General features: G+C 35.5%; 1 protein-coding gene across 1 annotated transcript in view; it reads left to right on the top strand.

Moving 5' to 3' along the window:
• Nucleotides 1–7,989: 7,989 nt before the first annotated feature.
• tbca (tubulin cofactor a) overlaps nucleotides 7,990–17,183 on the top strand; it is a 24,639-nt gene continuing 15,445 nt past the window's right edge. The window contains exons 1-2 of the mRNA XM_016271358.1: nucleotides 7,990–8,076; nucleotides 12,004–12,035. Coding sequence (XP_016126844.1) covers nucleotides 7,990–8,076; nucleotides 12,004–12,035 — 119 coding nt within the window. The remainder of the gene's footprint in view (nucleotides 8,077–12,003; nucleotides 12,036–17,183) is intronic.

Genomic DNA, 17,183 nt, shown 5'->3' with positions numbered 1-17,183 from the left:
TCTATCTGTCTGTCTGTCATTCTATCTATCTATCTATCTATCTATATCGTTCTGTCCTTCTATCTATCAATCTGTCTGTCTGTCATTCTATCTATCGTTCTATCTGTTGTTTTGTTCTTCTATCTATCTATCTGTCTGTCATTCTATCTATTTATCTATCTATTTATCTATCTATCTATCTATCTATCTATCTATCTATCTATCTATCTATCTATCTATCCATCCGTCATTCTATCTATCTATCGTTCTGTCCTTCTATCTATCTGTCTGTCTGTCATTCTATCTATCTATCCATCCGTCGTTCTATCTATCTGTCGTTTTATCTATCTGTCGTTCTATCTATCTATCTATCTATCGTTCTGTCCTTCTATCTATCTATCTGTCTGTCTGTCTGTCATTCTATCTATCCATCCGTCGTTCTATCTGTCATTCTATCTATCTATCTGTCTGTCTGTCTGTCTGTCATTCTATCTATCTATCATCCGTCGTTCTTTCTATCTATCTGTCATTCTATCTATCTATCGTTCTATCTGTTGTTCTGTTCTTCTATCTATCTGTCTGTCTGTCTGTCATTCTATCTATTTATCTATCTATCTATCCATCCGTCGTTCTATCTATCTGTCATTCTATCTATCTATCTATCTATCTATCTGTCTGTCATTCTATCTATCCATCCGTCATTCTATCTATCTATCTATCGTTCTGTCTGTCTGTCGTTCTATCTATCTGTTGTTCTGTCATTCTATCTATTTATTTATCTATCTATCTATCCATCTGTCATTCTATCTATCTGTCATTCTATCTATCTATCTATCTATCTATCTATCTATCTATCTGTCTGTCTGTCTGTCATTCTATCTATCTATCCATCCGTCATTCTATCTATCTATCTATCGTTCTGTCTGTCTGTCGTTCTATCAATCGTTCTATCTGTTGTTCTGTTCTTCTATCTATCTGTCTGTCATTCTATCTATTTATCTATCTATCCAGCCGTCGTTCTATCTATCTATCTATCTATCTATCTATCTATCTATCTATCTATCATTCTGTCCTTCTATCTATCTATCTGTCTGTCTGTCTGTCTGTCGTTCTATCTATCGTTCTATCTGTTGTTCTGTTCTTCTATCTATCTGTCTGTCTGTCATTCTATCTATCTATCGTTCTGTCCTTCTATCTATCTATCTGTCTGTTGTTCTGTTCTTCTATCTATCTATCTGTCATTCTATCAATCTATCTGTCTGTCTGTCGTTCTATCTGTTGTTCTGTCCTTCTATCTATCTATCTATCTATCTGTCTGTCTGTATGTCGTTCTGTCCATCTGTCCATCTATCGTTCTATCTATCCTTCTATCCATCGTTCTGTCTGTCTATCTATCTATCGTTCTGTCCTTCTATCTATCTATCTGTCATTCTATCTATCTATCTATCTATCTGTCTGTCTGTATGTCGTTCTGTCCATCTGTCCATCTATCGTTCTATCTATCCTTCTATCCATCGTTCTGTCTGTCTATCTATCTATCTATCGTTCTGTCCTTCTATCTCGGTCTATCTGTCTGTCTGTCATCCCATCATCCTATCTATCATTCTTTCTATCCTTCCATCTATTGTTCTTTCTATCTGTTGTTCTATAGTTCTATTTATTGTTCCATCAATCGTTCTTTCTAGCTGTTGTTCTGTCTATCATTCTATCGTTTTATCTGTCTATATAGTATTAGCAGCAATTTTGTGTATATTTTTGTGAAAATTTGAAGTCACGTTGGTATTCCTGACAGATCTGTCTTTCTTTCAATCCATCCATCCATTGTTCTATCATTCATTTGTTCGATCTGTTGTTCTATCGTTCTATTTATTGTTCCATCTATCATTCTTTCTATCTGTTGTTCTATCTATCATTCTATCTGTCTATAGTATTAGCAGCAATTTGGTGTATTGCTGCTAATCAGGAATCTGTATCCTCTCATCACTAAAGGACTATTCTAGCTGACTCTGAATGACTGAGGGACCGTGGCTACTATTCTCCTCTCTCTCTCTCTCTCTCTCTCTCTCTCTCTGACATCCCCCTTCGCTCGTTCTCTCCTCCTGCTCTTTTCTCCTCCTCTGTTCTTGGCTTTCTGCCCGCTCCACTGCAGTTCCTCCTTCGGGAGCAGCAGGCAAAGTCACCGGCTCTAGGAACAGACCTTTCAAATTCATAAAATTCATAGGATCTTTCACAAATGGGTGAACACAATTTTCTACCAATTTCCTCATTATGCAAATATGCAAAATATCGCATTTAGGCCAATTACAGTCCCACACTGTTCCAAATCCACCAGTTCAGGCCATAATTGCAGAAACTATCAAATAATTATGCTCGCTAATTGGGAATATTTGTGACAGATAAAACAAATTCTCGCGCAAATTACATTTCATTCAAGGAACCACTGTGCGCCACTGCATTTTTATCGAAGTCTAATTTATCTTACATAATGAACTGAACTGAGTACTTGTTATCGAATTTGAACAATTCATATGTCCCTAATGTGGAATGATGAAATAAATTAGAGAGAAATTTATACAATATTTTCCTGATCTAGGCCTACTTCGAGAGGCTCCCGCCGTTCAGAGGAAATCTTTCATTGCTATTACATTATGTGTCATGAATCGCAGCTCTAACTGTCGTGAAATCTGATGGAAGCTGATGGGATGTGCTTCCCTCTTTAGAGAGGCTCATCACAGCTCCCACAGCAGAGGCCGTGCCGAAATTTACTGTGAAATGCCAATGAAACAACAGGATACCCACTGATATCAGGAGGACGGAGGATAAAACATAAAGACTGCCCTCCTAAACCCAGACAAAATCTTTGTATATTATTATTTGAGTTATAATTACAACACAGTCTGTTCTCCTAAAGTGCAGCAAGAAAAGTGTTTAGGCATATGTGACCCTGGAGCACAAAACCAGTCTTAATTTTATTTTAAATAAAAATATTTTTAGCAATAGCCAAAAAACATTGTATGGGTCAAAATTATAGATTTTTCTTTTATGCCAAAAAACAATAGGATATTAAGAAAAGATCATGTTCCATGAAGATATTTTGTAAATTTCCTACCGTAAATATATTAAAACTTAATTTTTGATTAGTAATATGCATTGCTAAGAACTTCATTTGGACAACTTTAAAGGTGATTTTCTCAGTATTTTGATTTTTTTGCACCCTCAGATTCCAGATTTTCAAATAGTTGTATCTCAGCCAAATATTGCCATATCCTAACAAACCGTACATCAATGGAAAGCTCAAACGGTGTATAAATCTCAATTTCGAAAAATTGACCCTTATGACTGGTTTTGTGGTCCAGGGTCACATATATTTATATTTTTACACGATGATAGTCGATACATACGTATCATACTATTGGTTGATACTTATCTATTGGTTTTATTGGTTAATTTTTTACTAAAATATTCCTATAGAATGTCATTCATATTAAAATATTATTATTATTATTATAAAAGGCAAAATATATTCTCCTGAGTGCCACTGAGTTTTTGGGCATATTTATATTTATACATATATTATATATATATATATATATATATATACACACACATGCATATATTTTGTTTTGCAAAAATATTTGTATAATATGTCGTCTATACAATAACAATATGATGTGAAGTGCAGCTATACACACACACACATTTTAATAGATGTACAGTCATGGTCAGAATTATTAGCACCCTTGGTAAATATGATCAAAGAAGACTGTGAAAATAAATCTGCATTGTTAATCATTTTGATCTTTTATTTAAAAACAAATCACAAATATCTAACTTTTATTGAACTAAAACAATTGAAAATGGGGGAAAATCTCATTATGAAATGTTTTTCTCAAATACACGTTGGACACAATTATTGGCACCCCTAGAAATTCTTATGAGTAAAATATCTGTGAAGTATATTCATGATTATGAACATGAAAGTATCCAGCCATGGCTTCCTGTTTCACAGGAATATAAACAGAAGGGGAAACAAAGGCCAAATTCCCTTAATCATCCATCACAATGAGAAAAACCAAATATATTTCTGATGTGCAGCAAAAGATAATTGAGCTTCACAAATTAGAAAGTGACTTTAAGAAAAGAGCTAGAGCAGTGAAAATTCCCATTTCCACCATCAGGGCAATAATTAAGAATTTCCAATCAACAGAAAATGTTACAAATCTGCCTGGAAGAAGATGCGTGTCTATATCATCCTAATGCACGGTGAGGAGGACAGTTTGAGAGGCTAAAGACTCTCCAAGGACCACAGCTGGAGAATTGCAGAAAATAGTTGAGTCTCAGGATCAGAAAACCTAAAAAAAAAAAAATCAAACAGCACCTACACCACATGTTGTTTGAGAGAACATGAAAATCAAGAAAAGAAAATGCTCTCATCCAAAAACAATCCCCAGCATATTCTGTTGTCAGACACGACTGGAACTTCAAATGGGACTGGCTTCTATGGTCAGATGTAGCAAAAAAATTTGCTTTTTAGCAGCAAACACTCAAGATAGGTTTGGTGCACACAGGGATAAAAGTACCCCATGTGTACAATGAAATATACTGCTGTATTTTTGATGTTGTGGGCCTATATTTCTGCTGGAGGTCCTGGACATCTTGTTTATATACATGGCATCTTTGATTCTATCAAATACCAACAGATAAAAAAATCAATAAGTGACTGACTCTGTTAGAAATCTTATAATGGGCCATGTTTGGATCTTCCAACCGGACAATAATCCAAAAACAAACCTTAAAAACAACACAAAAATGGGTCACTGAGCACAAAACCAAACTTCTGCTAAAGCCATTCCAGTCCTCTGACCTGAACCCTGTAGAAAATGAGTGTGCTGAACTGAAGAGGATCAGCATCATGGAGCTGGGAATCTGAAGGGTCTGGAGAGATTCTGGATGAAGGAATGGTCTCTGATCTCTTGTCAGGTGTTCTCTAACCTCATCAGGCATTATAGGAGAAAACTCAGAGCTGTTATTATGCCAAATGGAGGTTTCAAAAAGCTGTGAATACAAGGGTGCCGTTAATTGTGTCCAATGTATATTAGAGAAAAACATTTATGTCATAATGATATTTCCCCCCATTTCAAATTCTTATTCTCCAATAAAAGGTTAGATTTATGTGAATTTTTTTTAATAAAAGATCAAAATGATTAATGCAGATTTATTTTCACAGCCTTCTTTGATCATATTTACCAAGGGTGCCAATAATTCTGACCACGACTGTGTGTATATATATAATAGTGTTTAATGCATAAGTAACGTTGCATATAGATTTTTTGAACAAAAATATGAATTTAGTATGTCATTAACAATAATAATATGAAGAATATATTATTATAATATATTATTATTAAAACAGCCTATTTTAGGAATATTTATATTTTTACGTCATGACAGTGGTTGATGCATAAGTAACATTGAATAATATTAACATTTTTCTACAAAATATTCATATAGTATGTCATTCATATAATAAGAATAATGTGAAGATTATTATTATTCAAAATAAAACAAAAAACATTTTCTTTTTAATAAAAATATTTTTAAAGGCCTACACATAAGTAACATTGCATATTAATCTTTTTTTTATACAAAAAATATTAATACAGTATGTCATTCATATCAGATTATGATTATGATGATTAAGATTATCATCATCATCATTCAAAATAATAAAACATAAAAATATTTTTAATAGAAATATTTAAAAAGGGTAAAATACTTTGTTTACTCTAAAACTCTGCGTCTTCATGTTACCTAAAGGCCAGGAAGGTCATCTGTGGAAAAGGCCGTTTATCTTGCTCACCTGTTCTAGGTCTATGTGTGTGTGATTTGTTTAATCCGTGGAAATGGTGTTGGTGCTGTAAACAAGCCGTGCGCGGAATGAGGACGGCCATCCACGCGTGGCAGCGCTGCCTATTTGTCAAAAAATCTTCCATAAATAAATACTGGGCCGGGATAGGTGATGTCTCCATTTTAAACAGGAGGGCACATGAAAGACCATCATTCAGAGGTGACTGTTTAACTCCATAAATCACGCTGATGAGGTCTGGGAACATGTATGACACCGTTTCTTTTCACACACAATATCTTCATTTATTAAAAATTGTGCAGTGAATTTGCCTTTAGTGAAAACCTATATTTTAGAGCCAGTATATGCATAATTAAGAAACAATTAATGCCACAAGAAGTTTTTTTCTTTGTCATTTTTTACAAGGGAATGCATGGAGATAGGGAGGTCCTCAGATATGTCTAATGCTTAATTCAATGCCATGGTCGCTAAGCATTTTTTAATTGACAAATTAGGGCGTTCTAATATACTGGAATTTAATCCTAATTAGTTAAGCGGCTGCTCAAGGTTTGAACATTGCACCATTTATTAAGAGGTCAATTTATTATTTGTTGAGAAGGCTTTATGAAATGAAAGGGCTATTTTTCAAATCGCTCCGCCCTTTAACCGTGTCGTGCTGTTCGCTGTAGTCATTATGAATTCACTTTGATTTCAATCCCACAATAATATGGTCACTAATGGCTCTGATATTGATGCTAATTGTAAGAGTCAATATTGAGGCACAGCGGGAAACCTCAAGTCGAGTCAGGTCTGTGTTGCAATCCTACACAAACTGCTGATTTATTTCTTTATTTGCATTTCTTTTGCACAGTTTTTAAATACCTGTAAATTGAAACTATTAAGACTACATCTTTTATTTTTACTTTTATATTTTTAAGAAAAAAAACCCAGCAGGCTGTTTAAATCAACTGCAGACAATTAACTCAACAAATAATGCATTTATATAGCTAAATTAATACATTTACAAAGCATGCCTTAGCGGATCTTACAGGTCTTTTGCATTTATTGCATTGCATGCATTTTTAAATTGCAGGTAAATAAACGTATAAGCTTGATCTTTGTGGACTATAAATGTCCAATTTGAGTTAATAAATGTCTGACTGAGTTTGTAGAAAGGCACTATATAAAATTAAAAAAATATCATCATCAACATTATTATTATTGCCTTTTAGGTATTATTTAGAGTCCCAAAATATTTGTATATTCGCATAATACAATTTAATTTACTTACAATTAAAAATGTGACATTATTATTATTATTATTTAACAACCTTTTTTACAATTTGATTCATTTTTATTGTTAGAATTTTATATTTATTAATTTATTTATAAAATGCTTTTTTTTATTGTAAACATAAATTGAGTTTGTAGAAAGGTACTATATAAAATAAACATTTATTATTATTATTATTATTATTATAGCATTTTATGTTTTAATTTGTCCATGAGTGGGCTTATTTTTTTACTTGCAACTATTATTATTATTATTTATGAACCTTTTTACAATTGTATTCGTTTATTATTATTTATTTTTTTTTATTTGTAAAATTCTATATTCTCCAAAGAACCATAAAGCAACTCAAGAATGTTATACAGTGAAACATGGAGAACCTTTTTTATTATTATTATTTTTGAGCGTGTAAAACAAAAACATGCATATGTCTGGTCTTATTTTATTTGTCTGGTTTACCGCAGGTTATGTTTGGATTCTCTCGCTAACCTTTTTACAATTGTATTCGTTTATTATTATTTATTTTTTTTTATTTGTAAAATTCTATATTCTCCAAAGAACCATAAAGCAACTCAAGAATGTTATACAGTGAAACATGGAGAACCTTTTTTATTATTATTATTTTTGAGCGTGTAAAACAAAAACATGCATATGTCTGGTCTTATTTTATTTGTCTGGTTTACAGCAGGTTATGTTTGGATTCTCTCGCTCTCTCTCTCTCTTACACACACACACATTTAGGGTACCAGTCCCTGGCTCCCCGTCCCCCATCCGTACACAGTGTCCTTCGGCTCTCGCAGGCGCATCATGTGCCGCCGGAGCGGACAGATGAAGAAGAGGATATTAAGTGACTCTATCTAACATCCAGGACACAATGGCGGTGATTGATGGAGGACAAAGTGGGAACAGCAGGACGGAGGATGGGAGGGGGGCGTCCGTTGGGGGTCTCTGTCGAGAGCTGGTGCGCCGTCCCCGTCCACCGTGTTTACTCACTGATGCTCTCAACAAGACAGCCATTGACACTCGGATGGATGAATCCCGATTCGCCGCGCGGAGCCAGAGGTTAGCGGGGCTGGAATATAGAGCTCCTCCACGACACGCTCCCTTCACCTAATCTTCCGGCAAAATATTTATCATTATCAATTGGGGCCTGCTCTCTGACATTAGAATAGCACGTATGGATAAACCCCGGGAGGATTATCGATCCGCCCGGCAGCAGCTTACACAGTAAAAGACTCGGGGTCATACGGGACAATAAGAATAAAAGCATGGTATATCCAGCCCTCCGCTCGGGTTTATTAAGTAAAACAATGAACCAGATCACACCAGCATGACATAGACAACCCACTAAAGCCCACTCGTGCTTCTGTAGGACCCCAGTGCTGCACATGTTGCTTATTTACACACTGATTTACAAGTCAAAAGTTTGGAATAAAGATTTTTTAAATGTTTTTGAAAGAAATCTGCATTATTTTGACCATTGTGAAATATTACAATTTAAAACTTTCTTCTATTATATTTTAATACTTAATTTATTCCTGTGATGCAAAGCATGATCCTTCAGAAATCATTCTCATATGCTGATTTGCTGATCAAGAAACATAAAAAAAAAAAAAAGATGGAAATTAGCAGCTTTGTTTGATAATTAGGCCTCTAAGATTCAGACTCAATTTTGTGCCATACACACACACACACACACATATTTTACAAAGAAAATTCCCTTTTTTTTTTTTTTTTTAGAATAGAAAAATTGCAACAAAAAAATCATATGTGCAAATTAGTGTCATGTACAATGATTTTATTCTAATGCTGATTTGTTGCTCAGGAAATATTTCTTATTATCAGTGTTATCAATGTATTATCAAATACAGTTGTACTCAGTAAGAATTTTTTTTTTTTTACCTTTATTCAACAAGGACACATTGATCATAAGTATTAGAATATTTTCATTTGTAAATATGCATAATTTTATATAATTAACATTACTTGTTTAGAAAAAATATCCCAAGCATTTTAATGAAAATAAAGTTAGAAACAAATAATACATAAATCTTCAATGTGGCTCACACACACATTTTGTCACATTTTGTTAATTTTTTATGGATTTAGTAGTAAGTATATAGGGAAAATGAAAAAGGTGGCATTACAACCTTTGCCGTCTGCTTAATTCAATTCAAATGTATTTGTATAGCTCTTTTCACAATACACATGGTTTCAAAGCAGCTTTACAGTAAATGCATGTGTCTACGTTACAATTTATAGTGATCTGTTATCAGATATGCCTAGTCTTGATATGTATATTTTTTTCCTTGTAGATGATAAACAGTAATATTACATATCAAACTAACCAAGAACCTGCTGATTCAAAAGATACCAGTTCTGCAATTTAACATGCATTAGCATTAATACAAATCAAATCATAAATTAGAAGTTAAAATCCTGTTTTTAATCTTGTAAACCCTTCATATTTTCACATATACTTCTACTACCACCTCAAGATGGTGATGCTTGTGCATGATAGTTTAGTCTTTTGTAGTGCACATTTTATCAATACGAAGGGTACGGAACCAGATGCACATCGCTGCTTTGTTTTATGTATAGGCTAATTCGAATCCAAACGCAGGGAAGAGCGAGTACATCAGTAAATGAATTAGCAACTATTGGGTTTATGTGATCAAATATACTGTCTGGTATGACAGACATTCTTCATGCTTTTGAACACTGATTTACATTATTAAATGTTTAATTGAATATTAGAAAGGGGGGCTTTGTTGAAAGCAACGGTTAAAATCCTGTTTTTAATCTTGTAAACCCTTCATATTTTCACATATACTTCTACTACCACCTCAAGATGGTGATGCTTGTGCATGATAGTTTAGTCTTTTGTAGTGCACATTTTATCAATACGAAGGGTATAAAAGAGTGCCAGCGGTGGTGTTCGGAACCAGATGCACATCGCTGCTTTGTTTTATGTATAGGCTAATTCGAATCCAAACGCGGGGAAGAGCGAGTACATCAGTAAATGAATATCAGATATGCCTAGTCTTGATATGTATATTTTTTTCCTTGTAGATGATAAACAGTAATATTACATATCAAACTAACCAAGAACCTGCTGATTCAAAAGATACCAGTTCTGTAATTTAACATGCATTAGCATTAATACAAATCAAATCATAAATTAGAAGTTAAAATCCTGTTTTTAATCTTGTAAACCCTTCATATTTTCACATATACTTCTACTACCACCTCAAGATGGTGATGCTTGTGCATGATAGTTTAGTCTTTTGTAGTGCACATTTTATCAATACGAAGGGTACGGAACCAGATGCACATCGCTGCTTTGTTTTATGTATAGGCTAATTCGAATCCAAACGCAGGGAAGAGCGAGTACATCAGTAAATGAATTAGCAACTATTGGGTTTATGTGATCAAATATACTGTCTGGTATGACAGACATTCTTCATGCTTTTGAACACTGATTTACATTATTAAATGTTTAATTGAATATTAGAAAGGGGGGCTTTGTTGAAAGCAACTGGAGTTCACACACACACACACACACACACACACACACACACTGCTTTTGAAAACTCCAAAGTCATCCAGTTTGCTCTAATCACCACAATTAGTCCTGAATTATCACCGGACTCTGACAGACGTTCCTTGTAACTCTCTTTTATTTCCAGGCAGCGCTAATCAGCCGCTCTCATTACTGACGCTGATTAAACTGCAAATTAGCCAGCAGTGGCCCCGTTCAGCCTACCCGCGACTCGCTCAATATCAATTAGGCCCAGCAGCTTGTCTGCGGCTCTCTGGGCGCTTCCAAATGCTTGATAGTGCCACTTATTAGTTTGGAAAACTAGGAAAATACCAATAATCAACGAGTCAGAGAAAGAAGAAGAGGGAAAGCAAGAAAAACGGCTCTTTTTTATGCTAACTTTCAGCTCGGGGGCTAGTTTTAGGAGCGTGTGCATGAGGGCCGGATGATAATAACGGCTGTCATCTCAGACCGGAGCACGGGTGGCCCCTTATCAGGGTGTCAGCGGGGAAGAAAAATGTATTAGACAAGGTGATATCTAGGCTTTTTGAAGTCACTTTTAGATATAATGAATCACATTAAAGCGTGACAAATCTGAAATCCTACATCATTAGGTCGTTCCGGTAGCAGTGCGAATGAATAAGTATTTTTTCTCTCCTTCTAACCTCCTGGAACCGGAGTTAATGACGGTTTATTTTATTTATTTATTTCATTAAAGAGAAATCATCTAATAAGCCCGCAATTATTTTCCTCTGGTCACTTGTAAAAAGTGTCCAAGCGATAAAAGCGAACATAAAATGCTGGGAATTCAGAAGCCCGATGGTTTGGTTTCCTATTAAGCACGGTAATTTGTGAATGAACGGCGTAGAAGCTGGAATCGCAGTAAATGATTATTGCGGTAAACAATATCAATGGTGAGTATACAGCTCAATTGCAGCAGCTTTGTGGAAATTTTCAGTGTATTGGATTGCATTTAATTCACCATTCCCCTCTGATCAAAGAGTCTGAACACCATTTTAGCTCTTGGCCAGTGAATAATATCTGCTATCTAGACTAAATCTGTACTAAAGAACTGACAATGTGCAGTTGTATTTCAGGAAGCTATTTCTACCTGACCTTTGACCTTAGATTTGTTTCATATTAAATACTATTTTTGACTTTGAATGAAACAACTGCTCCGGGTGTGTGTTCACTGTGTGTGTGTGTGTGTGTGTGTGCACTTAGGATGGGATAAATGCAGAGCACTAATTCCGAGTATGGGTCACCATACTTGGCCACATGTCAGGTCACTTTCACTAAAAAAAACTAGTTAATTTAGACGTTATTGCATAAATCACATTTTAAAAGCAAATAAAAATCAAGACCGGTGTGGTTAAACGGTAAGAAGACTGAGTAATCTTATCCTTTAAGTGTATTAATGTCAGCAGAATAAGGCCGCGGATTCACCGCGCTCCTCCAGGGGCATACGCCGCAGCTGAGTGTCCTCATTAGGCGGAAGCTGTAAATACAGCCCGGTGCTCTGACAGCTGCTGTAGCATTGTCCAGATGCTGAATACCCCAGTCACTTTCAGTGCTTGAAAGCTGATGTTATACAACTCATAAGTGTTATTTGTTCATTTATATTTGTTTACGAGTCCAACAAAATTAGACAGAAATAAGGGGTTGAATGAAGAATTTGAGGCTGTGTTGATGCCACATGCAATATATATTTTTATACTCTGTCAAGCAGCAGATGTGTTTGTCAGGACTATAATTAAAGATGATCAAGAATTACGTAATCTGATCTGATTTGTTTAGTTGTAATTATTGATTATTTAATAAGTGTGTTGTTATTGACTTATGTATGTGTGTGTGTGTGTAGTACAGAATATTTATATATACGTTAGTTTAATGTATATATATTGTGTGTGTGTGTGTGTGTGTGTGTGTGTGTGTGTGTGTGTGTGGGTGGGTCAAACACTAGACGTCCCATTTTGGTGTACACATCAAATAACATTTACATAAGAGGGTTTTATATAAATATATTAAATGCTAGCATCTACTGTTTCTAACTTTTGTGGAAATAAAATGTCAAAATACGAAATGAAATAATGTTCCATTGTCATTCAGTGTAACAAATATATTTAAAACAACATGCTTAATTTGACCTGTATTTATCAAAATATATAAAAGAATAAGTGATCATACTAAATTTTATTATATTTTAAATTATTAAAAAGTTCTTGCTGACATATTGTTAACTAGTGGATTGAAGGATCATGGCAGAGATTTGTAAAGATTTAAGATTATAATGAATGATGATTTGGGACTGCACTGTGATCCTTAAATAGAGTTTTTTAATGTCATCATATATATATATATGAAAAGTTTGGTTCCAAAACACTATAAATTTTCATTAATTTGAGTAAAAATGTTTTCTTTACCAAGAAATTGGCAAAATGAAAACCATATTTTCTGTTTCAAACTTTCACATAGCATCTTTACGTTATAATAACATAAATTCAAATCCAGATTTAGATTTTCAAAGATTTATTATAAAATGTTATTATTTTATATATTATGTATATTACATGTCAATCCATGACACTTATTTTTATTTTATTTTTTTTCAAAAATGCAATAAATCCATTGAATCAGTATAAAAGTTATTTTTCATATTGAAACTGCTGAAAATACACAACATGGTTAATCCACATATGACAGCCTCTGAACTTGGTCAATACTAATCTTATATACAGGCAATGGAATAAAAATACATTAAATCAGTCATCGCTCCCAAAATGAATACAGCGGGTCATCTTGTTAATGCTATAAATTATTTACAGCAATAAAAGAAAATTTCATCATGAACAAGAACATGAACAACAATATCACATTAGACCACAGAAATTCCAAAATGACATTTCCCTTACATCTTTGCCATGTTACATTCATTTAGTTGACTAGTGCTATACACTGTATTAACAAAAACATAAATGGCATTAATAAAAACACTTACACTGACAAGCTATGCAATATGGCGTTCATAATCAAATGCGACTCATCTGCGATTATGAACACCATATTGCATAGCTTGTCAGTGATCTACGGCTCTGTGTATCCATCTGAAAGCATGTGATGGAGATTTACTATTAATCACAGAACCGGCTTTACTGACTAGATGCGCATGACAATCACATGCGATTTATCGTGCAGCCCTAAGTACAAAGTAGATGAGGAAAACTAGGATACCGGGTGTATTCAAAGCGCATGCATACATAAATACATATTTTGGGTTTATTTCTTTATTTTTGAATTTAGCATGAATGTACAAACTTTATAGCATCAGATATGACCTGTGACCTACATATGATCTCATTGACATTGATTATATTTGGTTTGTACAACTGACAGTCTCCAGTAAGACCAGGATCTTAGAAGCGCTTAACGAATGTTAGACTGGTATTAAAGTTGGTCATTTGTGTTCTGCGAGTGTCTCAGATCTTGCCTCATCCTCTCCTCACCCCTCCTTTTCTCTTCTTAATCCCCACCTGACTGCTGTTTGCATTGATTGACCAGATGAGGGCCTGATTGAGATGGGCCTGTTTGATAGGGCTGGTAATGGAAGTGTGGGAATGATTCTCAGTGGGATTGAGAAGGAGAGAGGGTTAGGAAACAACTTGCACACCATGCCAACACAGGAGACAACATCGTAATAAGCCGCGCCACGATAAGAACTGAACGCTTGGCCTGTCAAACTCAGCTGATGTTCACATGAGGGACCAATCACTTCTAGGTGTCTGAATTTATTTCTGTTGAATTTAGCTCATTGCATGGGCACTGTTGGTGTCGATTGATGGTTTTATGATGGAACATTCCCGCTGTCAGGCCCAGCAACGACAGACACATTGTTCGTGTCTCTCAGACATGTTTCTTCTGGATTTCCCATCTGTTTTTTGCCCTCTATGTGGACGGTCCAGCCTTCGTATCGATTAGAGCAGTGCGAGTTGCTTTGTTTTCTTTCAGCTGAGTCTTTAGGTTCTATAGATTTGTCTCCGGATTCTCTCCCCACAGGCCTCTGTGGTTCACTCAGACTGGGCCTTCTTGACTCCAGGTCAGATAATTGATTTTGTCCACCTTTGAACGCTGTATTGCTGAATTGCATTTCTTCATTTGTCAGACCTGTGAGGTGTGGGCTGCTTGATGGTCTCATGGTTTACTCATTTTAAGTCTGTTTGTATGTTTGCACTAGCTTCAGTTTATATCTTCACCTGCTCTGGGTCCATGGGTGTTCATTTTTTTTCTGTATGGTCAAGTAGCACAAGTCTTGTCCTCTCGTTAAATCGTATAAGGACATTCCCAGAAGTGCCTGTGTGGCAAATCAAATATGATATTTTATTTAAATATTTTAGTTTCTTCTTATTTTTTTGTATCAGTAATGTACATTTAGGTTGTTTGTATTTGTTACATTTTCTGTTATTTTGTTAATGTTTATTGCATTATTTTATGCTTTCACATATTTTACATGAAGTTTATCATGTGGTTTTTTTATTTTACTACTTGTATTATGGTGGTAACCAGTACATTTTAAGGTACAACACCGATTTAGAAATATGCTGACATTGTGTAATAACTTAAACACTGTCAATGCATTTTTAAGGTGAATTTCTGGCAACCAGAGCTGTTGTTTTTTTTTTATAGTAAACTCACCAGGATATTTTTACAATGTGGTAATTTTGCAATATAAATTAAGTGGCATTTTTTTATCATGATTACTCCAGTGTTTCTGGCACTGCTATTTTCTATGAACGTTTTGTATTTCCGATTCAGACCACACTGTTGTGCAAATATTGATGCTGCTAGACAGTTTTAAATCACATATTGTAAAGTGGTCATCCTTTCCACCAATGACGTTTGTTGTTCTTGCCCTGTTTGGTGATGCTGGGCTATGAAGAGTTATTCTGAGGTGACGTGTAAACATGCTGTAAGACCTGGTGCTGTAGTACATGTGGGTGCTTGTAATGTCAGTTAATTACACTTTCAGGTCAAGCTCCTCTCATACTGCTACATCCCTGAACTTCACGTCTTCAAACACCTCCAGGGAATTCCTGAAATGCCCTATGAAGTGGTCAAGATCTCATGCCAACTCAATAGTGTTCTCTGCTCAATTTGAAGCATTTAGTCCAAAATATCTTGCAAAATATCATAATTTTTGTCCTGTAAAGAAATTAAAGAAATAGATTAGCTATTTTTACAGAATTTTCTCTTCATCTTTGCTTTGAAATGGGATGGTGTTGATCTAAACGAACTGCCTGCCAATCCCACATCTTGTTGTCTTCTCCGTCTTCCACCGTCTCCCTTCTACCCTATTCTTTTCTTCTTCTTTTTGGTGATGTATTCCAGTCAGTGTTTTCTGGCCTAGCTCAGCGGATGCACTTAATAAAATGACAGACGTAATTTGCTTTTGTCACCGGGTCTCGTCGCCAGCCTGCCGCCTCAAAAATACAGTATTAGAGGGGAGAGAATGTGTGTGTCGAGTCTAATTCTTTTCTCTATTTTCCAGAGAGATGCTTTTTCCATTAAGCTGAAGGAAGCAGCCCTGGCAGCCCCATTTACAGCTGCCCAGCTCCGCCCCTGCTATAAGCAGCTCCCACATCACCCTGCAGAAACAAGAAATTAACATCAGCATGACACTTTTTCATTAGCCTGTCTCTCACTTTTATTAGAATTATGCTACACCCCGATCTTTCCACCCCTCCGGCTTCCTCGGTGGTTGCACCCCCTCTCCTTTTACTGTGGTCTCATTTTTGCGTGCATGTCAGAGAAAGCCTTACTTTGAGCATATGTTGAGAATTGCACCAGGGCGTCGTGATTGAAGCCTGTTAAAACCGGCGTAATTGACGTAAAATATGACATATTGTCGCAGACGGAGACGAATCTGGCAGTATGTTTGATTAATGGAGAAGTGTCTCCTGCTCTCTCTCTCTTTCTCTGTCTAACACACACACATACACGGCTGATTTTATGAAAAATGAATTCCGCAATGCCATGTCGTCCCCGACAAGCGAGCAGGCCGCAGACGGAAAGCAGCTATTAGCTAGAATCATTATCAATAGTGATATTTTCAAACTCCATTACGGCAATCAGGCCGCGAATTTATTCAGTGCATTTAGTTCATTTGGCCATAATTGATAAATAATCAAAATTTATCAATGTACTCGCTCTACGTTTTCACTAACAATCAAGCAAAAGTGGCCCATTTGCCACCTGACTTGGTCCAAATTAGGGACTAAATTGATGATCAATTAATCCTAGTAGGGGCAGTACAGTGTCTTCGTGAGTGGTGTGCGAGGGAGACGGAGACAGATGCCGTTAAAAGACAGATTAGCGTAGCGATCAGGAAGTAGCTGATGCAGGTTAGTGTCGTGGCTAGCAAGCATGCAGCTTTTCTGAGATTGACGGTTGATATCTTTAAGAAAGAGGAAAAAGACAAGAGACTTGGGAAGGGTGTGTTTACAGTAGGATACAGTGGAGTATAGAGCTAGGTG

The sequence above is a fragment of the Sinocyclocheilus grahami genome, unplaced genomic scaffold (assembly GCF_001515645.1).
Source record: "Sinocyclocheilus grahami isolate Dianchi unplaced genomic scaffold, SAMN03320097.WGS_v1.1 scaffold61.1, whole genome shotgun sequence".
Taxonomy (NCBI): Eukaryota; Metazoa; Chordata; class Actinopteri; order Cypriniformes; family Cyprinidae; genus Sinocyclocheilus; species Sinocyclocheilus grahami.
This window is presented reverse-complemented; position numbering and strand designations above follow the sequence as displayed.